This window comes from Gadus morhua, chromosome 4, assembly GCF_902167405.1.
Source record: "Gadus morhua chromosome 4, gadMor3.0, whole genome shotgun sequence".
Lineage (NCBI taxonomy): Eukaryota > Metazoa > Chordata > Actinopteri > Gadiformes > Gadidae > Gadus > Gadus morhua.
Window position 1 is genome coordinate 34856262 of NC_044051.1, and position 23902 is coordinate 34880163.

The following is a 23902-nucleotide window of genomic DNA, read 5'->3' on the forward strand; positions in this document are numbered from 1 at the left end:
AGTTGATACATGAGCTTCAAGTTTTCAGAATTGTGTGTATAGTTCCATTTTTTGTGTGTATACAATCGAGAAAATCTGTGAACTAAAGATAATAACCAAGTTTATTCGACTTCAACTTTATTGATACTTTATTGAGACAAAGCTGTAAAGTATATTGTTTTAATGGGGACAAAATGCCTGTGTCAGAACAACATTTTGGAGCTCCATTGATCAACTTGCATCACTGCAAGTTCACGACTAAGGGCCATTTACTAAAATCATTAGGTGATGTCTGTGAGGTAAGTGAAAGCTGGGACTTCTGCAACCCTTCCTAGATATTCATTCTGAGCTACTGCAGTATGCTTAAGTATACTGAAGCAATATCACACGAGAGGGAGCGCTGTTGTACTGAATATCAGCACGGCTGTGATTCGGTCGTAGGTACGAGGCCGCAGGCCAAATGCCGAAGATAATAGTCATTCTCTGCGAACATTGTCATTTGTTCCACAGACTATCCTATCTCTGACGAGAGAGTCTTTCAGAGGTTCAAACTCACATGTTTTGCTCAGTGTGTGAAGCAAATTATTGAGCTCCTTTCTCAATAATTACGATTAAAAATGAAAATGTACTTGGTTAGTGTCAGAGGTAGTAACCTCTGACACGGTAGTAACCTTTATTCACAAGCTCCCCCCGTCAGAGCTGCCGGACTGCTGCAGAAGCTTCGGCCGGACTGCGGCCGAGCTCCCACCGCCAGAGCTGCCTGACTGCCGCCGTAGCCTCGGCGGCAGAGAGCTCCAGGAGTCCGCGAATGGCAACAATCACATCTCCTCCATGCAGTGGTTCACTCTGACAGCTCATTGGTCAATGGGCAGCAGCTCATTTGCATTAAAGCTACAGACACCAGAAAAAGCGCATTCTGAAGGGACTGACACAGAGGGGAATAGCGGTAGACGAGATTTTTTTTCCTAAATGCTATTTCCAGCAAACAGCTTCAAAAACATGTTTTCTTGAACTCATATACTATGTTCACTTGTTGGGAAAACACCATAATATGTCTCCTTTAAGCTCAATTTAATTTTAAGAAGAGGTTGGTATTATAATTACTAGAGTTTTCGACCTCTAGCTATCATTAACCGGGGAAATTGTTCAATGTAAAGTGTAGAATACTACGCATGCAAATCAATTATTAAGTAGCTTTTACTGTTATTTAGGGCTGATAAACGGATTGACATTTTAAAATGCAAGGCAACTTCTATTGGTTAGTTGAAAATAATAATCAGCATTGAGATTACATATAAACATCTCTTCCCGTGTCCTGGCCAAGACAGGCAGTAGTATCCTACAGTCACATCATCATCATCAACCTTTTATTATTAGACTCAAGGTCCATTTAAAAACATACAATACAAGAAATGGACAACACACACATAAATAAGAATAAAAACATAACGACCAATTATAAAAGGCACTTATACCAATGCCTCCAAAGGTATGACTGGTAGCGTACTGCGCTATAACTTGGGTTTGACAGCAGCATTATGACTTCATTCTTTGAGTTATTCAGGCGACAGATAAATCTGTACATAAGGTTCCTCAATAAAGCTTGTAAGGTGTTAACTCCTGCATTCACAAATAGCTCACTTGCACTACTCCACCTAGGTCTTTTAAGTAAGATCCTAAAACAATCTTGTAGTCTGTGCATACTTGATTTTTTGAACTTACCCCATAAGGGGGCAGTATACAGGGGAGTGCAATATGCTCTAAATAGACATATTTTAACATGATCAGAACACATATGAAATTTTCTTGCCAACATATTGGCTTGGGCATATAATGTACGACACTGTCTTAAAATGTCGTCATCGTCAGACATTTGATCTGTTATAAAGTGCCCGAGGTACTTAACTTTATAACAAACACAAAGCTCTTCCCCAGAAAGATAAAATTGTGGAAAGTGGAGGTCCTTATCTCCCTTCGCCCTACATATTATCACACTGCTCTTATTTGAATTGTATTGCACATCATGTTTGACACCATATTCTGTACACATTTAACAACTGCTGAAACCCAGCACTACTGGGAGAGAGAATGGCCAAATCATCCGCATACATTAAATGGTTAATCACCGTGTTACCAATCATACAGCCCGTTCTACAATCGTTCAGTTGGTCAGATAAATCGTTCATGTACAGATTGAAGAGGGCTGGTGACAGTAGCCCCCCTTGTCGAACTCCATTAGCAACACTGAAAGGACCAGAGACACTGCTACCCCATCTGACTTGCATACTCTGGTTAGCATACCAGTATGCAAGTATTCTTATAATGCTAGCAGGTACACCCCTTTGATTTAATTTTGTGAACAGCTTCTGGTGATTGACTCTATCAAAGGCCTTAGAGGCATCAATAACTCCAATTAAAACAGAGGAATGTTGCCCTCTATACATTTCTACTATTTCTTTCAAACTATAAATACACAACTCAGTGCCATGCTTTGGTTTGAAACCAAAATCGATCTAAAAGAATACTCTCCAGAACTTTGGAAATCACACTTGCCAGTGCGATTGACCTATAATTGTCCATGCTCCCAATCTTGCCTGCTTTGTTCTTAATGACAGGCACAAGAGTTACGGCCAACATAGAGTCGGGCAACAGCCCATGCGTCATAAAGCCAGTGAAACATATGGCAAGTAGAGCGGCCACTTTCGGGCTAGCAAACCCGAGGTGCGTTGCAGTGATCTGATCTGAGCCACTTGCTTTATTCACAGATAATTTTGTGATAGCTTCAAAAACCTCATGTGTTGTGATTCCTACTGCATCCCTATTGGAAATATTGCCAACTGTATAAGGGTCACTTTTTACACAATTAAATAAAGCCGAGTAATTCTGCTTCCACAAATCAGGGATTTTATCAGCTCCAGAGACTCCCTCTACTGTGCTAGGCAACAATGTATTGCTCCTGTTAAGAGTTCTCACTTCCTTCCAAAATTCAACAACATTCTTACTTAGAAGCTTTTCAGCCACAGAGTCTGCTCTCATAACTTGTTCATTTTTGGATATTAACGAACTGCATATTTAAATTTTGAAAGAGTTAACTTTTTATAATCCAGGACAGGCCCCTGTCTAGGTCGGCCTTCCTGAACCCAAGCTTTATATGCCTCTTTAGCTTCTGCATGATGAGCAGCAACATGCTTTTTCCAACCTGGCTTGGTGTCAGACTTTCCCCTTTTAGAATACTTATGATATGACCTTCTGGCCTCATACACAGCTCCAACAATATCATTGTACATAGCACAGAGATCTTTACGGTGAGAAATTACATTACAGTTTACGTCAGAACACATAATTGCATCTCTCGGTAAATATACAGCACTAAGAAGGATATCAGTTTTCCCATAGTATGTTAAAATATCCTAATTTGTGAGCTTGGCCCAATCCAGTTTGGCCTTACAGGCATGTTTACCCTCCTGAGACATCTCAGGGAGACTCTCACAATCTAGTGACACAACAAAAGGAATATGATCAGACATGGACGCCTCATACACAATCTTAATAGATCTTATAATTTCATGGGCATCAGCAGTGCTAATGCAATGGTCAAGCCATGATGTTGTGTGCCAAGCCTCGCTTATATAAGAATAGCTATCAGCAGGTAAAAACATTTGGCTGGACACAATTAAATTGTTATCGTCACAGAACTGTAGCATATGCTTAGCAAACAAGGAACATTTGTCTGTAAGGTCAGCATTCATATCACCCACTACAAGGACGCTTGTGGAATGATTATCAGAAATAAAATAATTTATAAAAGCAAGCCTATTCAGATATTCATCTTCATTTTGTTGCGACTCATATGGTGTGTATACATTTAGAATACTGAACTCCTTGTTATTTATTTGTATGCGCACTGCAATACACCAGTCAACTTCAAGCCTGATGACCTTAATGACAGAGTCCAGCTTTTTGTGCCAGAGGATAGCCACGCCCCCTGCTATCCTCCCTCTCATTATTCCCAAGGATAGGTCCGTTGTGGACTCGCCAGCCCCGTGGAAATTGTCATTAAAACAGTTCAACTTTCCCAAATCCTGCTTTGGTAGAAAAGTTTCTTGCAAACATAAAATGTCACAATGTTGCAGCAAATTGTCCACTACTATACGTCAGCTCCTATCACCTTCGCTGTTACCCAGGCGCAGCCCGCGACAGTTATATGATCCAACTTGCATAAAGTTTGCCCACAGTTTAGCTGAGCATTGCATCCGTAGACCCATTCGGTACAATTGCACTAGAAACCGACCTAGCTGCGCCAGCACCTATCACTCCCCCTTTACGAGGTTCATAATATCTCCTCACAAGCGAGCCTTCAGGCCAGAGTTCTGGGTTGTACATCTCCGCAACTTCATCGCACTCAGCACACACTTTAAACGAGCTATATCTATTGCCTGCAGTGACAATACGCCAGAGGTGGGGGTAAGTCACTCATGTGCAAGTCACAAGCAAGTCTCAAGTCATAACCTTCAAGTCTCAAGCAAGTCCCAAGTCACTGTGGTGAGAATCAAGCAAGTCACAAGTCAAGTCATTGCTCAGGTCAAGCAAGTCACAAGTCAAGTCATACAAAAATCTGATCATCTAACCCAGTTTCCACATTTAAAAATCGGTAGAGTGAGTGGTTCATAAGTTGAGTTTTATTTCAACATTAACAATAACAATGTCTTAACATTAACAATAACTCAAACTATTCAAAACATTCCAAAACCATTATGTGAATTAGGCCCAAAACTGAAGGCAGCTCTGTCCATCACAAATGTCCAGGTAGTGGTTCAACTGAATTTGGGGACTGGAACTTGAACCCTCTTAATTTTTTTGCGGTATGCTGAGAACAGCCCAGTCTGACGCTGTGGCTCTGACGGTGTAATTTTACTTGAAAATCACTTGAAATCATTATTATAACCCACTTACAGCCACTGAGTTAGAAGTAGCCTACTGACATGAAAATTAAACAATTCAATCATCTGTGGAACGGGAAGGGCTCGAAAAACTCCAGCCAATGATTTTCAGAACCACCGAGTGGCATTGGACAGTAAGTATGTCAATCAAACGGTCGTACTGCACTCCCCCTCCCCCGCTCCCCGCGAGTGACCCCTTCGTGCACGTGCAGCCCGTACTCAAAGCTCGTGACCCAGAGCAAGCTTCTGTTTGTTGTTATCCTGCGGTAGCTACTGGAGCTAGCTAACTAGCTAATCCACATTTGGACCTAGCACTAGAAGACAACCATAAACTCCAACCTAGCTAGCCTGGCTCACTCTCGCGCATCTGTGTTTGCGCTCTTGCGTGATTGCGCGTCCATGTACTTGGAATGGGTGGAGTCAGAGTCAGCGTTGAACGAGAGGGGGTAGGACCATTTGAGATGTGTATTTATAAAATCGGCTGGTGTATCGCAAATCCTATATCCAACATTTAATCTTACTTTAAAAAAGTCATTTTGAGTCATCTGTCTCAAGTCTAAGTCAAGTCTCAAGTCATGAAGACCAAGTCAAAGTCAAGTCGAGTCTTTTATCAGTGTTAGTCGAGCAAGTCTCAAGTCCTCAAATTTGCGACTCGAGTCTGACTCGAGTCAAGTCATGTGACTCGAGTCCCCCATGTCTGCAATACGCTGACAATTAAAGTAGCGGCCAAGTTGTTCAGTAAGATATATACTCAGTGTCTCAGCATCTAGGTCTGGGGAGAATTTGGTTTTCCAGCACGCTGTTTTAATAAGACCGACTGGCCCTCGGGATTATTGCTCCGACCTCGGCCCTGTTTCACGACTTGACTCCATCTTGGCAAGTTCGGTGCTGTTTTTCCAGGACTCATACAGGTAGTCACGGTTATTGCTGCAGCAACAGGTTCAACACCGGCGGGTTCACCTGCAACGGAGGTGCCGGGTGCGCTCGCAACATGCGCTGCGCCATTCACAGGGCCATCGTGCGGACCACTTCCACCGCCGATTGCAGGGCCATCCGATACAGCCAGTCCTCCGCCATCACCCGGCTTCAATCGGCCCTCCACGGCAGCAACTCGGTTGTCCATTGTTACAGCCATAGTACGCAGGTCCTCGCTGATTTCTGCCTGAACTTCTACTGTGTGTCTTAGTGCGCAAACCTCGCTGTGCAGACGCTCCATTCTGCTCAGCAGGTTAGACACATCCAGGTTGCTAAACGTCACAGGTGGCAGCTCGTCCAGGTAGTGAGAGACAAAACGGGGGATGTCTTCTCCGCACTCATTCAGCACTTTTAAGCAACTTTTAATGTTGTTTGCGTCCTTCTGGTTGCCTTTGAATGCCACACACCTTTGCTTTGTCTCCGGACAGAGTTCAAACAACGCCTTTTTGCAAGTCTCGATCCATTCTGAGTGAAATGTGTTTGAGGCAACAAGAACTAGATCATCCTGGGTCATCGTTTTAATTTTAACCGCTAGGAAGTTTAAGAATTCATCCTCCACAATTACTACTAATTGTAGGCTTTAATCGAGGCCGGTGATTGAAACCAGGAGCTACTGCGCCATGGGACGCACCATCCGCCATCTTAGCCATCAATAACACAGTATGGTGAATACTAGCATACACACAAAACATAAGAAAAATAAATCAACGAAAACAGTCCTCAGGGGGGAAGGGGGATATCAATAACGCAAGAGGGAGGCTCAAGGAGGTGTGCAATATTAAGTTTGAGCAGCAAAGTGTAAAGACATTTCGGGAGGCCCAAGGAGTAGAGTACAGTGGTAGACTCTACAGAACTAATTCACCATAGCCTTCTGTGTTATTGACATGTTTTTGTTGTGTTATAGGCAAACTGTCTCTTTAAGATCAAATCACTTGTGTGATGATATGCCGGTCGGCCTTTGCGCGTGTGCGTGCGTGTGTTCTGACCTGCGTGTGTGTCGATCGCGGAGCCATTAAACGTCTTACCTGTGCATGTGTGTGTGTGTGTGTGTGTGTGTGTGTGTAACTGTGTGTGCGTGTGTGCGCTTCTGTGTACGTGTCGCTGCCTTTGTGTTGACATGCGGTGTGTGCGCGTGTGTGTGTTGAGTGTGTGCGTTTCCGTGTATGTTTGAGCGCATGTGCGTGCTTGCGTGTGTGTTCTTACCTGCGCTTGTGCAGATGGCGGAGCCGTTAAACGGCTTACCTGTGCATGTGCGTGTGCGTGTGTGTGTGTGTGTGTGTGTGTGTGTGTGTGTGTGTGTGCGCTTCTGTGTATGTGTCCCTGCCTTTGTGTTGACATGCAGTGTGTGCGTGTGCTTGTATCTGTGTGTAGTGTGTCCGCATGTGTGTGCGTTTCCGTGTATGTTTGTGTGCATGTGCGTGCTTGCGGTGTATATATGCTTTCGTGCTTGGCACATGGGCACTTGAGTAACTTGAGTAACTGATGCAACAGGCCTGCTATTATAGTAGTAAGATTATAAACTGACCTGAGAGTTTCCAGTGTACAGTGTGGACTCCCCAGTCCAGCAGAGAGATGCATCACTCCTGAATCCTGCAGGTCATTGGTACTTAGGTCCAGCTCTCTCAGACTAGAGAAGTTGGAGCTGAGAACTGAGGCCAGAGCTTCACAGCATTTCTCTGACAGATGACAGCCAATCAGCCTTCAGACAAAATAAACACGGCAATGTTTAGTGTGTTGGAATTTATTATAACGTCAACTCTTTAACATTATCAATGTTATTAAACAAGGTTATTAGTTAAATGTCACATACAAAGCAAAATATAATTTTAAATAAAATAAAGTTTCCCTTAAAAACACAGTTTTAAGAAAAAGCTCTAATAAAGCTTTACTAAAGAACCCTAAACCCAAATTTACGGTCCGACGAGATGCGTCAGGCAGCGTTGCGTAGGAGAAAGGACAGAATGCCTTTGAACATATGGGGGGGTTTCAAATGATCATAAAACTTTAAAGGTGTTTGTATATTGTGCAAAGTTTCACTGAAATTGCACCGCAGCGCTAGTGCTATTCAAGAGCATGCAAAGAAAAAACACACACACTGTTCTGAACGACTCTTGATCTCTTGTATTAGTTTTTTCCTCTTTTAAACATTGGTATAATCAGTCCCCCCCCCCCCCACGGTGACTGCGTTGTGTGAGTGGGTGGGAGCACATCATTCATGTGGGGACATTTCTGAGAGATGAAAAGAGGATTACTTATCCTTTTTATCAATTTCCTTTTATGGATATGAGTTGTAGGGGGGTCAGAATAAAATAATGTTGTTAAAGGGGAGATATAACAGAAGGAAGTGAGAACAACTGTATTAGAATATCCGCCTAAACCACGAGGTTTAACATTTCCAATCATACATGAATGGGGTCATCGCATATTGTGAGTTATAAACTGATATTTTTAGACGTAATATCGGAGGACATTCTTAAACGAGGGTGTTGTAATTAAGAGGTCTTCAATTTCTTCCGATCTGGAACCTTGTGTTCTGGAACCTCACTGTTTATACATTGAGTAAAACTGACCTGAGAGTTCCCAGTGTACAGTGTGGACTTCCCAGTCCAGCAGAGAGCAGCTTTACTCCCGAATCCTGCAGGTAATTGGTACTCAGGTCCAGCTCTCTCAGACTAGAGGAGTTGGAGCTGAGAACTGAGGCCAGAGCTTCACAGCATCTCTGTGAGAGATGACAGCCATTCAGCCTTCACACAAAATAAACAGGGATATGTTAGTAATCATGTCAAAATCATTTCTGAGATAATTTATCACATATCACATATCACTCCCTTGTTTAAATATTTTCAGAGAATTGAAAATGTACTACTTTTCACATTTTGAATGTTAAGGAATGATGTTAAGAGTTAGATGTCAGCTTGATTTTGAAACAAAAAAATAGAATTTGAAACCAAACTTTGAACTCCAAACTCCCCCCCACTGTCTGACTACATAATACTGAGTAGAATTATAATGTAATACAAAAGGCACCTTATACCATTATTCTCAAACTGTAAGAATATAACATATACCTTATACTGTTATGGCAACATGAATATACAGTCTTTGGAGTTATTCATATGAAGAGGACATATCGAGTTCAATTAGACCTGGGAACTTATATGGATATTAATCTGTTAACCTCCTAACAACCAGTGTCCCATATATGGGTGCGGTGGGAAGGGGGGTGAGTAAAACTGACCTTAAAGTTTCCAGTGTACAGTATGGACTTCCCAGTCCAACAGAGAGCAGCTTCACTCCTGAATCCTGCAGATCATTTGTATTCAGGTCCAGCTCTCTCAGTTTAGAGGAGTTGGAGCTGAGAACTGAGGCCAGAGCTTCACAGCATCTCTCTGACAGATGACAGCCATTCAGCCTTCACACAAAATAAACAGGAATATGTTGGTGATCATATCAAATCTTTTCGTACATAATAATATCCCCGCTCCCTTCAATCCTCCAAAACACGTGACAAGCTTGCTAGCTTTAGCAATAGGTTTGTCTAGCCTTGTGAGAGATTGCATCACTTTTATTATTTTTTTTGTTTATTTTGATATTTATCAATGGCAAGTTGCAGCACGGATGGATTAGACAAGTGGGGGGTGCGGAGGAACTGCAGAGGGTGCAGGAGATATTATGAGGTGTGAAAACATGAATAAAAAAACAAAACCAACCATGTACTAGTGGCACTGCCCGACCCTGATGCTTTCAAGGGCCACTGTAACATTTCAGAAAAAGATTTTCCCCTAGACTGGGTACCTCCAGCCCGTTCCTCCGGCGATTTAAATTCGTTCTGAAGCAGGGGCTGGAGAGGAGCAATACATTTATTTTTGTCTGATCTGCTTTTACTGGAGCCAATCACCAAGCTGGCTTTTCCCCCTGGCGGGCTATTGGCTGGTTTAACACAATGACGACAGGGAAGCGACGGCAAGCAGGTTTTTGATCGTTGGTCTGAAGGATTGAAGTTTTTATTTAAGTTTTAGTTCGATTTATATTAGATTTATATTAGAGCTGTCAGTTAAACGCGTTATTAACGGCGTTAACGCAAACCAAATTTAACGGCGTTAATTTTTTTATCGCGCGATTAACGCAATTATTTTATATTAAAAAAAAAAAAAAACTTTTTTTTTTTTTTTTTCTTTGGCTCAAAACAAAGAAGCAGTAGCCTGACTGCTATGTTCAAATGACATTTGTTCAAAGCAGTCGTTTAATTGCACTATAGGCTCTTTTTTTGTATCGTCCTGTTTTGATCAGTGTATATGCCAATGTTGTTATCAATAAAAAATCATTTGCACAAGGCAAGCCGATGCACTTCACCATGTTGATAAGAGAATTAAAATGAGAAGATTTATGGGACAAAAAAATCAAGGGATATTTAGCATAGAAAAATAATTTGTGATTAATCGCGATTAATTAGAGTTAACTATGACATTAATGCGATTAATCACGATTAAATATTTTAATCGCTTGACAGCTCTAATTTATATTAGATGAATCAGTTTTAGTGAGATATATATTAAGTGTTGTTGTTTTTTTTCTTTATCATACTGTATATATTGTTTATGTATGTTCCTTGTCCTCTCTTTTTTCTTTAAGCACCAGGGGGGAGCTCTCCCAAATTTAGATTTACCTGTACCTGAACCTGTACTTTGACAATTAAGATCATTCATTCATTGAAGGACTATCCAATTGCGTACAGAGTCATTTGAACTTCGCCCGTTGATCACGCCTCTTGAGTTGAAGGAAATGACAGCAGCCTCCCTAGACCAACGTGCAATCTACGATTGAGCTGGGTCTGGCAATAGCCAGGCTAGTTCTCCCCAACATTTAGTCAACCTTGTGTTATTTACCATTTAATTTCTGTAACGGTCTAATTGGTTTGAACACAGGCAGTATTTCAAATAACTCTCAAAAATAAAATATACATGACAAGTAAGTCCTGCATGGAGGAAGTCAGTGTTTTTCGGATCCACTCTTGGTTCAACGCTGACTTGGTTATGGCAGTGCTTCAAGTTAAAGCGGGTCAGCGAGCAGACAAGCCAGAAGACATGTTTTAAATGTCTTCCGATATGGAACCTTGTGGTGTAACTGTGTGCACTTTGAGTAAAATTTACCTGACAGTTTCCAGTTTACAGTGTGGACTCCTCAGTCCAGCAGAGAGCAGCTTCACTCCTGAATCCTGCAGATCATTGTTACTCAAGTCCAGCTCTCTCACTCTACAGTTTGAGCTGAGAACTGAGGCCAGAGCTCCACAGCATTTCTCCGACAGCTTACAGACATCCAGCCTTCACACAAAATAAACAGGAATTATTCAATTAAATTTCGTCAAATGCATTAGAAATGCATTATTAGTTTAAAGGTGCTGTATGTTATATTAGGAGGTATAATTTGAGAGAGCTATCATTTGAGGGCTATTAGTTAGAACATCTGTTTCTAGGGGATGGTGCCTGCCTCTATATGAGACAAATTTTATTTTTAGACCGCTCTAGGCTAATTTCTGAGCAATCAGGGCACCGCTTGACAGATTTTTTTCTGGGCTTCCAAGTTGCCTTTCTACGGAACCCGTAAAGGGACATGGGGTAAAAAAATAATAATAATAACGTTTCTCGTGAGCACGAGAATGTATCTGGTGCTCACGAGAAAATATCTGAGGCTCACGAGAAAGTTTGTGGCGCGCACAAAAAAGTATCTGATGCGCAGGGGCCACGAGGGGCCGCGGCCTCTCGTGGGCCGTTTGGGCCGGCCAATCACGGGGCGGCATGCTTGTCGGGTTCGCGAGGCCGCTTCGTCGCAACGCGGCCCCACATTATCTCTTGGCCCACTATCAAGCATCTCTAGTGTTAAACAGCTTCAACCTAGCCATTTGTCTCTAAACCCCTATTCATGCTATGTAATAGGAAACGAATCAGTATTTATCAGTGTTGTATAGTAGCGAAGTAGAAATACTTTGTTACTGTACTTAAGTAGTTTTTTTGGATATTTGTACTTTACTTTACTACTTATATTTCTCTGTACTTTTACTTTTACTTCGCTACATTTTGCGAAGAAAACGGATACTTTTACTCCGCTACATTTCCCTTGAAACCTTCGTTACTCGTTACAAAATCAACTCATCTTTAGAAAAAAAAAAATGAATCATGAGAGATATGAGAATAACGTTGGGGACTGTGGTAGAACACAGACTGCGAGCCTGTTTGGCGAATCAGCTGTCCCAGCGCACGTTCGCAAAGCCCCCTTGCTTAGTTACTGTTGCTACGTCGATCAAAACTCCTACGACTGTCAACACACAAATGCATGGCTAGGACGAGGGCAAGGGCTATCAAAATTCGACTATTTGTATTCGGCTGGTTTGTACACGCAGTATTACAACACTATCTTATACACTTCAATACGCTGTATATGTGCCATTTTTGCTACAAAGCTAATTTAAATCCCCTTTTTGGGCAGGGACTTAAGTTTTCCGAAAATCCGCGATCCTGGATGACACCAAAATCAATATTAAGTAACGTGTACCAGCGCACACACACACACGCACACGCACGCACACACATGCACGCACACACACGCACACACTTTCGGTGCTGTTTTAATAATGATAAATAATTAATTTAATTTGTATAGCACACTTAAACACTGCAAGGAGGTTTGAGTGTCCTTGATTTAAAATGAGCGGTGAGGAGGTCCTGGAGGTAGGTTGGACCGGAAGTGTTTATGGCCTTGTGGAGTTTTGCCTATTGTGTTTGTGTTAGTTGAAATAAAGTCCATTATTCTCAAAATTCTGACCCTTTGCTTTTTTATTGACAGCAGTTACTTGTACTTTTACTTTCAGTACTTAAGTACATTTAATATCAGAAAAGTACTTTTGATACTTAAGTACAGTAAAGATCAGATACTTTAATACTTTTACTTAAGTACTATTCTAAAAGGTGACTTTTACTTTTACTTAAGTAATTTTCCAGTAAGGTATCTGTACTTTTACTTAAGTATGGCTTTTGAGTACTTTATACACCACTGGTATTTATACCAGATATGAGTGTCTATATACTACAGTCATGGTTGCCCTTAATATTTACATCGGTCTACATTATTTTGTAGCCTTATTCAATCATGTTTAAAAAGTGCGTTGTTTGACATTGAAATACAACAAATCTGCCTGTATTTTTAATTGTATTATTGGTTTACAAAAGTTATCTGAAGCAATGACTTCTGGGAATTTCAAAACCGAATCAGACCGCGTCTGCGTATAGGGGGTTGTTGGAAGTAGAAAGTTGGAAGATACCAGAGTCTGCTGAGGTTACTATAGCCGCGTTTACATGGCACATCTGATCTGCATAGATTTCTATGCGGCATAGATCTGTTCCTAAAATGTGATCCGAATGTACTGTATACATGGCAGTAACAAAAGTGTCCGTTATGTCTCTCGCGCACACCTGACACATCTCTGGACCAGCGGCGACATAATGGATGTCTTATCACTATCGGGGATTTTAAATTTGATTTTAATGAAAGCACAGCAGGAGAGAGCTGGAGAGAGCCGACAGCAGGAAAGGTGTAACACTAACCATCTCCTAGTTGGAGGCAGAGCACAAGAGAGTATACGTACTCCAATAGTGCGAGATAAAAATAAAGCACATTAATTTGAATGATTTTAGCTTATACTGTGATTTATCGCGGGCACGGGCACAAACAAGCTAAAATTATTCAAATGAATGTGCTTTATTATTATTATCTCCCACTATTGGAGCACGTATAGCCTCCTCTCTTGCCTCCAACTACGAGATGGTTAGTGTTACACCTTTCCTGCTGTCGGCTTCCAGACGGAGGAGCACAGGGGAGACGTTCCCTCCAGGGCCGATGCTCCCTCGGGGGCAAAACCCTTCACTTTGACCGGCAGTGGGTCTGCTTATAGGTTGGAATATGGTCGGAATGAAGCGGCCACCGATTCTTGACAGGCTGGGTAGCCTACTTTATTCTTACACACAACCGGACTCGTCGTTATACTTGCTCAAGTGATACTTTCTCGTGACCACCAGATACTTTCTCGTGCTAACGAGAAACGTTAATTTTTATTTTCTTACCCCATGTCCTTTTACAGGTTCCGTACCTTTCAATCACAGATGTGCAGGGATTCCCCCAGTGTCTGCAAGCTCGGTGGCCCTCTGGGTTTAAATGTTGTGTTTGAATAAATAAACCATTTTGGAAATTTGCCCAGTCTTCAGCAAAAACACCAGCTGCAACGTAGTTCATTGGGGCAACAGCTCCCTGTCAATGTATGTCCTCTAAAAGTTCTTGTTTTTTCACCGGTGATACACTAACATTATGCATTATATTTTAATATTATGGAACGGATCCCTACAGGAAAATAAAACTTAATCATCATCAACAACCGGATTTCAGAGCGAGACTTGAAACGCCATCATATTTATCCAGCCTCATATTAGATAAATGGTTTTGATTGAATGGTCTATCTAGTACCAGGCAGAAATATTTTTGTATGGAAGGGGAGCCAGACCTTTTCTGCAGAGCAAAAGCTTGTGAGATTTGTCTGGTTCCAAGGCTACTTTTCCATAATAATAGAATATAATCTGAGCCTGTCATTTGGAAAAACAAAGGATTACATTGCAGACCATTTTTCGCAGATTACGACTGCACTGTTCTCGCTCAATACTAATATTCACCAATGTTATTAGAACCTTAGACCTAAAACATTGAGGTCCAGGTTGAAATATCCAGTTTTACTTTAATTTGATTTATATTGTCGTTGTTGAAATCACACCATTCGAAGACTGTACAATGTCTGATTATTTGTAAGACTCGCCTATAGTTGTTATAAATAATAAATTATATATATTAACACATTACGTAGTTATATTTTCAAATCTCCAGTAAGCTTTTAGCACTGACTAAATAGGGCCAGAGGGAATCTGTACTCAAGCTTTTTTTAATTCTCAACACTTCGATTCAGTCTGTAATTCTGTTATCAGAGAAACGATTGGCTCCTACCTACAGGGCCCTACCTACAGGGCCCTACCAGCTGGTAGGGGTGTGAAAACCTTCTCTATAGCAGAGAAACATATGGGCGGGATTTCTTTTCAAAATCTAGATCTCTAAAACTTCAGTATTCTAGTATTATGTATATTACATTGCATGCAATATATTACATGTTATAAGTACACTTACTGAAATGTTTTGGATTCTTTTAACACTGGCATCAGCGTCAGAAGACCCTTCTCTGTAGCACAGTATTTCTTCAGGTCAAAAACGTCAAGTTCCTTTTCTGATGACAGTAAGAGGAAGACCAGAGCAGACCACTCCTCAGAGGAGACATGTTGCCGGGAGAGACTTCCTAATTTCAGGTCCCGTTGGATATTCTCTACCAGAGAATATTCGTTGAACTCATTCAGACAGTGGAACAGATTGCTGCTTCTCTCTGGAGGGAGATCTCCCCTTAACTTATCGCGGATAGAAGAGGTTAGAGAATAATGGTAATCATTTGTTTCATTCAGCAGACCTTTAAGGAGAGTTTGATTGGGATTCAGAGAGAGACCAGAGACAAAGCGTAGGAACAAGTCCAGGTGTCCATTGTCACTCTGTAAGGCCTTGTCCACAGCAATCTTGAGGATGGCATTGAGGCTATTATCAGACTTTTGTTGTTCTTCTAAGAGCTGATTGACACCATTGTTGATAAAGGACAGCAAGACATATAAGGCAGCCAGAAACTCCTGGATGCTCAGATGGACAAAGCAGAACACCTTGTCCTGGTAGAGACCGCACTCCTCTTTAAAGATCTGGGTGAATGCTCTTGAATGCACTGAGGCTGCTTGGATATCAATGCCACACTCTACCAGGTCTGTCTCGTAGAAGATCAGGTTGCCTTTCTCCAGCTGGTTAAAAGCCAGTTTTCCAAGAGAAAAAATTATCTTCCCGCTCTCTGGACCCCACTGTGGATTTGTTCCAGCTCTTCCAGTGTACTTCCTGTCGCCTTGTATGAACTGAACCCTCAGGAACTGGATGTACATCTGAGTTAGGGTCTTGGGCATCTCTTCTCCTATCTTGGCTGTTTTGAACCAGTGCTTCAGAACTGTAGCCATGATCCAACAGCAGACTGGGATGTTACACATGATGCGAAGGTTGCGTGATGTCCTGATGTGGGAGATGGTTGTACGTGCTTCGCTATTCTCTCTGAATCTCTTCCTGAAGTACTCCTTCTTCTGCAGGTCGGTGAACCCTCTCACCTCTGTGACCATGTCGACGCACTCAGCAGGGATCTGATTGGCTGCCGCAGGGCGTGTGGTTATCCAAATGCGAGCAGAGGGAAGCAGGTTGCCCCTGATTAGGTTTGTCAGCAGCACGTCCACTGAGGCTGACTCTGTGACATCAGTCAAGATCTGGTTGTTCTGGAAGTCCAAAGGAAGTCGACACTCATCCAGACCATCCAAGATGAAGACAACTTGGAACTGGTCAAATCTGCAGACTCCTGCTTCTTTGGTCTCAATAAAGAAGTAATGCAGAAGTTCCAGCAAACTGAACTCTTTCCCTTTCAGTAAATTCAGCTCTCTGAAAGTGATTGGAAATGTGAAGTGTATGTCGTGATTGGTTTTGCCTTTAGCCCAGTCCAGAGTGAACTTATGTGTTAAGACGGTTTTACCAATGCCGGCCACTCCAGTTGTCATTATTGTTCTGATTGGTTGATCTTTTCCAGGTAAGGGTTTAAAGATGTCTTCACATTTGATTATGGTTTCCTCCTTGCCTAGTTTTCTGGAAGCTGTTTCCATCATTCTGACCTCATGCTCCATGTTAACCTCTCCACTGCCTCTCTCTGTGATGCAAGGCTCTATGTAGAAGTCAATCAGACCTGTTGACTCTCCCTCAAATACACACCCGGACACCTTCTTCAGATGAGACTTGATTTTACCTTGGCACTCTACAGCAACAGTTTCTAAATGACAAAACAAAAAAAGTGAGAAGAATCAGTGGATACATCTAAATATTACTGTTAAATGATTACATCCATGATATTAAGTGGCTTCATTACTTTTGGTGAGAGAAACTGGTCTGGACTAGGATTGCATGTTATGATTACAATATTTCCAGTTATTTTGATACTTCCCACAATTCCAATATGCAATATGCATTATGATTGGTGCAATGACAGTATATTTTTGATTATACCTATAACTTGCAAAAGTAGTGCTCATCATTATTGTGTATCACTGGGAATTTACTTGCTATGCTGATATTAATAGAGACATATTATGGTGTTTTCCCAACAAGTAAACATAGTATTTGAGTTCCAGAAAACATGTTTTTGACGCCGTTTGCTGGAAATAGCTTTGAGGAAAACACGCATCAAAGTTTGATTGCGTTTGGGAGCACCAGAGACCCAAAACAACACCCCAAATCCCAGGAAAAGTGTTGTTTTCATAATATGCCCCCTTTAAAAGATACTGCTACATCTCTCTTTTTGCTGTGGATCTGCAAGATATTGTTTAAAGGTCCCATGGCATGCTACTTTATGGATGCTTACACACACTAATCACATAGGTGTTAGTGGGCCCTTAATACAGTATTTGAAGACGTTCAAGAAATTCAGCCTTGGTGCAGAATTACAGCCACTACGAGCCAGTCCCACAATGAGCTTTCCACAAACGTGCCGTTTATTAGAGGCGGGTCAAGGTGGAGGGTGGGGGTGTGGCCCTGAGCAGCTTGAGGCCACGGTACCCTGCACTCGGTTTACAGTGGATGTATCGCAATGGCGAGGCGCACACAGCCTCTGGCTGTGTTCTGTAAATGTTCTAGAACAATCCGGGTGCTCCGGCGGGAGTCCTGGAGCTCTATATCTATATTATATTGATATTATCACGGCCAAAAGATGTCTGAGCCTCCAGACGATATTATGAATCTCAAACGACTGCGTCAGGTTCTCAGACGTCTCTGGTTCTTCCACCTCCACATCAATCGGAAGTAGACTGAACCGCGACATGGTGGAGAAAGGGATTGTTGCCCGTGATTGTCTCCCGCCGGAACCCCGCTGCCCGCTGCCGAGGCACCAGCGCCTCGGCGGTGGTGGTGCCTCGGCAGCGGGCAGCGGGGTTCCGGCGGGAGACAATCGCGGGCAACAGTCCCTTTCTCCTCCATGTCGCGGTTCATGTACTTCTGGGAGTCAAAGCCAAAGTTCCTTTCCCCCAATTCCTTCTCAACCATGGCTGTGATAACCCCCACTACGAGTCTCGTCGTGGAAATACCAGAGACGTCAAAGAACCGACGTGTTATGCGCCATAACACCAACAGCAGAACGGTTATCGAAATAACAAAGAAGTGTATAACCCTTGCGTTACAGTGTGTGTATTCACACACACACACACACACACACACACACACACACACACACACACACACACACACACACACACACACACACACACACACACACACACACACACACACACACACACACACACACACACACACACAAATGTGGCGCCAGCACGGTCGGGAAAGGGGAGGTAACTTGGCCCCTTATGACGACATATGGGGCCAAATTTGAAATCGGAGCGTCTGAGCTTTCATATTTCAAAGGCGGAGCAGAATACCTAGTGCTCGTTTTACACCTAAAGCCATTTCTACCTACTGGGGGACCATAGGTGGAACTCGTATCAATGTTAGAAAACCTCATAAAGTGACATTTTCGTGCCATTGGACCTTTAATATTCTTTAACCGGATAGAGCCCCAATAACGCTACATATATGGATCAAACCATTTAACCTCCAATAGGAAATAGAAAACTTCCATGACCCTATTTAGTTCAGTTTACATCCGAATTGCAGACAATGTGCTCTGTCTCTTTGTTTTTCAAAATAAGAGTATCTACTGTTGACAAAAATCTTCTCTGTTATAAAAATAAGAGTCTCTTACCGCTCCACAGTTTGTCAGCCAGTTCCTCCTGGTTCATCTCCATCAGGCAGAGCTTTGCGATGTCTACCACTCCCTTTAGGGCGCGCCTCCACTGGTCATTTTTCTTACCATCCATCTCTTCCTCCTCTTCCCTTTGACTCTCTGAGCATTGTGGGTGATCTGGGAAGAGAACCCTCCAGAGCTTCTTCAGCCTCTTGTCTAGAAAAGTTTGTGCACCCTCCTCAGCCCTCTGGAACAGAACAAACATCACTCTTAACTTAGATAATCAGAACCATTCTTTTTATTTATTTATTAGCGCGAATAAAGTGCTAAAGCTAAATAATTTAAAAGAATGATAGAGATGGGCCTCTGTATTTATGGAATATTGTCCAAGAGTTGGGGTAATTCCAGTAGTAAGCTCTTTGGGTTCATCGTTAAAACGTCCCCTCTAGGATCTACAGTTGATCCTCATACTATGGATAGGTATTTTTCCTAAACATAATATAAAACAAAATAAGTAGATAAATTATCATTATAGTAATAATAAGGCACGCAAGGTCACGCGTTTGGTGGGGCTGACCCCACCAAGCGCCTAGCCTCGCGTTTGGCAACGCCTCCCATTCACTTTGTATTGGTCATGTTATCGCATGGGGTAAGGCATTGTGGGAAGGCAGGTGGGCGATTGCGGTGCCAAGCCTTTACACGGACACGGCTCTGTGACTACCACCTGCTGCCGGCTTAATGGTGGAACATAAAATACCCCTCCATTCCACTTACGTGCATTTTACACAGAATGCAAGGAGGATTAAAGGCAACTGAATAAAGGCCTAACAGTCCCACCTTGAACGGGCAGTGAAAAAGAGAGCTATGTATGTTCAGTGATTTTTGCTGATATCATCTCTAAATGGCTCTTGAGCTATTGGACTCTCTGAAGTCTTGAGCTTTAATCTGGACTTCAGAGAGTCAAAGCCAAAGTTCCTCCCTTCCCCCAATTCTTCTAAACCATGGCCAAGATAACCCCCAACTACGAGTCTTTACTTGTTGTGGATGTACCAGAGATGTCAGAAGCAGTTATGATTCTAATATCATCCGAGGCGCACATAGCTTTTGGCCGTGATATTAGATATTATATATTTTATATAATATAATATTATTATTATTATATTATATAGATATAGAGCTCCTGGAGTCCGCAAGCAACTATCAAACATTCTAAACATTCTTATATTTATGAAAGTTTATTTGTTAACTTTAATACCATATATTATTTATATTTATTTTTGAAGTGGTTATCAGAGACTTTAAATGTGCAGTGTGTAGAATTTAAGTTTCTTTTATTTGTTTTTAATCACTTGAAAATAAGAATCGCTGTGTTTTCGCTACCTTAGAATGGCACTTTATATTTACAGATGGAGTGGGTCCGCAGTTGCACTGCTAGTTTCAACAGAAGCCCAGAACGGACAAACGGCTTTAGAGAGAACGCATCTAGGTGAATAGTTCTTTGAAGGAATTCAATGAACTTTGTGAAGTTTTAATATTTTTTTTACTACAAATCAAGCTATCAAGGAACCTTATTACTTAAAGGTCCCATGGCATGAAAATTTCATTTCATAAGGTTTTCTAACATTAATATGAGTTCCACTAGCCAACATATGCTCCCCCATTAGCTAGAAATGGTGTTAGGTTTAAAACGAGCACTAGGTATCCTGCTCTAATTTGGCCCCATATGTCGTAATAAGGGGCCAAATTACCTCCCATTTCTCTGCCTTGTCCGGCCAGAGAATTTGGCCTGCCATTGAGACAATGAGCTACGACCGTGCGAGAGCCACATGTGTGTGTGTGTGTGTGAATACACACACTGTAACGCAAGTGTTGTACACTTCTTTTTTATTTGGATAACTGTTCTGCTGTTGGTGTTATGGCGCATAAAACGTTGGGTTCTCTGACATCGGGTATTTCCACAACGAGACTCGTAATGGGGGTTATCTCAGCAATGGTTGAGAAGGAATTGGGGGAAAGAAACCTTGGTTTTGACTCCCTGAAGTACATGAACCGCGAAATGGAGGAGAAAGGTATTGTTGCCCGCGATTGTCTCGGCCGGAACCCCGCTGCCCGCTGTCCGCCGCCGAGGCACCACCGCTACGAGCGCTCGGCGCTCGATTGTCTCCCGGCTCCCGGGAGACAATTGCGGGCAACAATCCCTTTCTCCTCCATGTCGTGGTTCAGTCTACTTCAGACTGATGTGGACGTGGAAAAACCAGAGACGTCGGAAAAAAAACGACGCAGTTGTTTGAGATTCATAATATCGTCTGGAGGCGCACACAGCTTTTGGTCCTGATAATATCTATTAGATGATATAGATATCTATGCATAATATGATATTATTTAGATATAGAGCTCCAGGACTGCCGCCAGAGCACCCGGAGTGTTCTAGGATATTTAAAGAACAAGGCCAAAAGCTGTGTGCACCTCGCAATTGCGATGCATCAACTGTAAACACAAGCGCATGGTACCGTGGCCGAAAGCAGCTCAGGGCCACACCCCCACCCTCCACCTTGACTCGCATCTAAGAAAACAGCACGTTTGTGGAAAGCTCATTGTGAGACAGGCTCGTAGTGGCTGTAATTCTGCACCATGGCTGAATTTCTTGAACGTCTTAAAGTACTTTATTAGGGGCCCACTAACACAGCTAATATAAAAGCATTCATAAAGTAGCATGCCATGAGACCTTTAACACTTGGCAAATTAATTTGCGTGGGAAAGAGACGGATGAGCGGGACTTATTCAGTTGACTGCAATCTACAACCTCTCTGCTAATGGCCGGCTCGATTGAACACACTAGACCTTTAGGAAATGTATTTATTTTGCTTCAAGTGAATTTTATGTTACAAGCAGAGTCCTTAAACTTGTCTTGGTATTGTTAGTAAGTATTTATTTTTATGACTCCAACCATCTGTCCTAGATTCACATCCCACTGGTCTAAGGAAGACATCCTGGAGACTAGAAGCACCACAAGAGATGCTTTTGAAAGTTCAAGTAGAGCTGATGTCAAATGTCTTGTTGGTTTACAAACCTTGATCAGCTCTGTTTGATGCTGCAGTAAAGACTGAGCACTGGTTACCTTTGATCTCTCCTGGTGCTGACTGCTGTCACACACACACACACACACACACACACACACACACACACACACACACACACACACACACACACACACACACACACACACACACACACACACACACACACACACACACACACACGATCAATTGTATTTCTCTTGACTTCTAAACATTGGTATCATTCGATTTTGCTATCAACCAGCTGGTCTTTATCTTAAACCCTTAAGCCCTACCTCTCCTCTCCGGGGGAGTGGGCCTCTTCTTTACATTGAAGAGGATGAATCCTAGAATCATCAGTATTCAAGGAGACACAGCTGGGTCCAGGGGAGCCTGCTCTCTCCTGCTTGACTCTTCGAGAAAAACACACACCGTTTCAAAGTTAGAATTTGTGGATGACGTTTGATTTGATTATTTCTGGGCTAAATCCTCACCTTTTCGTAAAGGGTTGTCCTTCTACGAAAGGTTGTCCTTCATTGAACCCAACAGGTCTAGCCATGGAGCAGTCCTTCTCCATGGAGACACCGCTGGGTCCAGGGGATTCGGGTGTCTCTTGCTGAACTCTTCTAAAAAAACAACAATCATGATTTATGGATGCCTGATTTATTGTATTGATTGTATTGTATTTTGCTTTGACTCATGATGTTGTCATGATATATTACTGCTGAGCCCTGAGATGGGCAACATTCCCAAACAGTTAGAAATCCTCTTCTTACCTCTTAGCTTTGCTCTGGTGGCCATGGTCTCCAGATAGAGTGGTTTCAGAAGTAGGACCTCCCTCCCCTCTCTCCTCATTCATAGTACACTGGAGGCCCGGACATAAACACAACTCATTGATCACTTTATTTGACATTTGAACTTTAGACCACACTGAAATGTCTCTGATGATGAGACACTGAAGTGTCTCTTTGAAAGAGTAGATCATTGTAACTTCATAATACTAAACCATAATAGACTTACAGATGTATGCAGTGAATATAACATAACTTGAAGGCTGTAACTGTGCTAAAACAAATACAACTAACACAACTTAACTTAAAAAACTCATAGTTTGTAGAGAATGTAGTGTGTGTGTGTGTGTGTGTGTGTGTGTGTGTGTGTGTGTGTGTGTGTGTGTGTGTGTGTGTGTGTGTGTGTGTGTGTGTGTGTGTGTGTGTGTGTGTGTGTGTGTGTGTGTGTGTGAAGGTGCATTATGCAAGACAGGATGACAGTAGAATAAAAAAAATTAAGCTTCATTGTTGTGGTTGCAAAGCAAGCCAGACTATTGTTATATTCAGTGCTTAATTTGAGGGGGAGCAAGGGGGAGCGTGCTCCGGGAGCTCCGACGTGCGCTCCGCCAGCTCCGCCACGAGCAGTATAAAAAAAAAATGCGCTGCGTAGCGGGAATCAATGAAGTACGATATAACATTGCGTGGGGAATAGGTACTTTGGCGCCCCGTGCCACAGGCGTACACCCGTGTATAGATGGAACGAAACCCTCACTGAAGTTCGAAACCCTCACTGAAGTTCCCCCCCCCCCTTCTTGAGCTATCAACATCAAGCAAATGTCGGAAATGACATACATTTGAACGGCCGCACCCACTCCCTCGCCAAAAAGTTTTACAACTTTTTATCTGGGGCTCACATGCTCAAACTTTTTGCCTAGGGTCCATCTGGATATATTTTCTGATCTTGTTACAGCATAGCTAACCCTATGCTTTCGGAAACGTAAAAAAAAAAGAATCCAATTGTAGAAACATTTCCCATTATTGAATATTGTAATATAACAATAATGTAAAGAAACTACAAATGTAGTGAAGTGTAGTCCTACCTTATCTTTTCCGTGGAGAAAATGATTCAAACTGTATTTTGAACACTGACGGAGATTAATGGCTCCTCACTGTGGAAGATACAAGCAGACAAGAAGCTGACCCTGAAGTGCTGGGAAATCCAGACAGCCAATCAGAGCCTCGGATACC

The 23902-nt window shown here is 42.3% G+C and overlaps 2 protein-coding genes across 5 annotated transcripts in view; both read right to left on the minus strand.

The window, feature by feature from the left end:
* Nucleotides 1-23882, minus strand: part of LOC115542270 (protein NLRC3-like) — a 28115-nt gene extending 4233 nt beyond the window's left edge. Inside the window, exons 1-8 of one of the 4 annotated variants that reach the window (XM_030354503.1) lie at nt 23755-23881; nt 22661-22749; nt 22379-22507; nt 22181-22297; nt 21899-21971; nt 18847-19075; nt 15111-16869; nt 11045-11215 (exon numbers count right to left, since the gene is read on the minus strand). In XM_030354503.1, coding sequence (XP_030210363.1) covers nt 11045-11215; nt 15111-16869; nt 18847-19075; nt 21899-21971; nt 22181-22297; nt 22379-22507; nt 22661-22743 — 2561 coding nt within the window. In that variant the 5' untranslated portion in view covers nt 22744-22749; nt 23755-23881. Of the gene's footprint in view, nt 1-11044; nt 11216-15110; nt 16870-18846; nt 19076-21898; nt 21972-22180; nt 22298-22378; nt 22511-22660; nt 22750-23754 lie in introns of all 4 variants that reach the window. The other 3 variants (XM_030354502.1, XM_030354501.1, XM_030354505.1) reach the window with 3 other exon arrangements.
* The window catches only part of LOC115542259 (uncharacterized), a 578272-nt gene that overhangs the window by 84713 nt on the left and 469657 nt on the right, over nt 1-23902 (minus strand). The window lies entirely within an intron of this gene.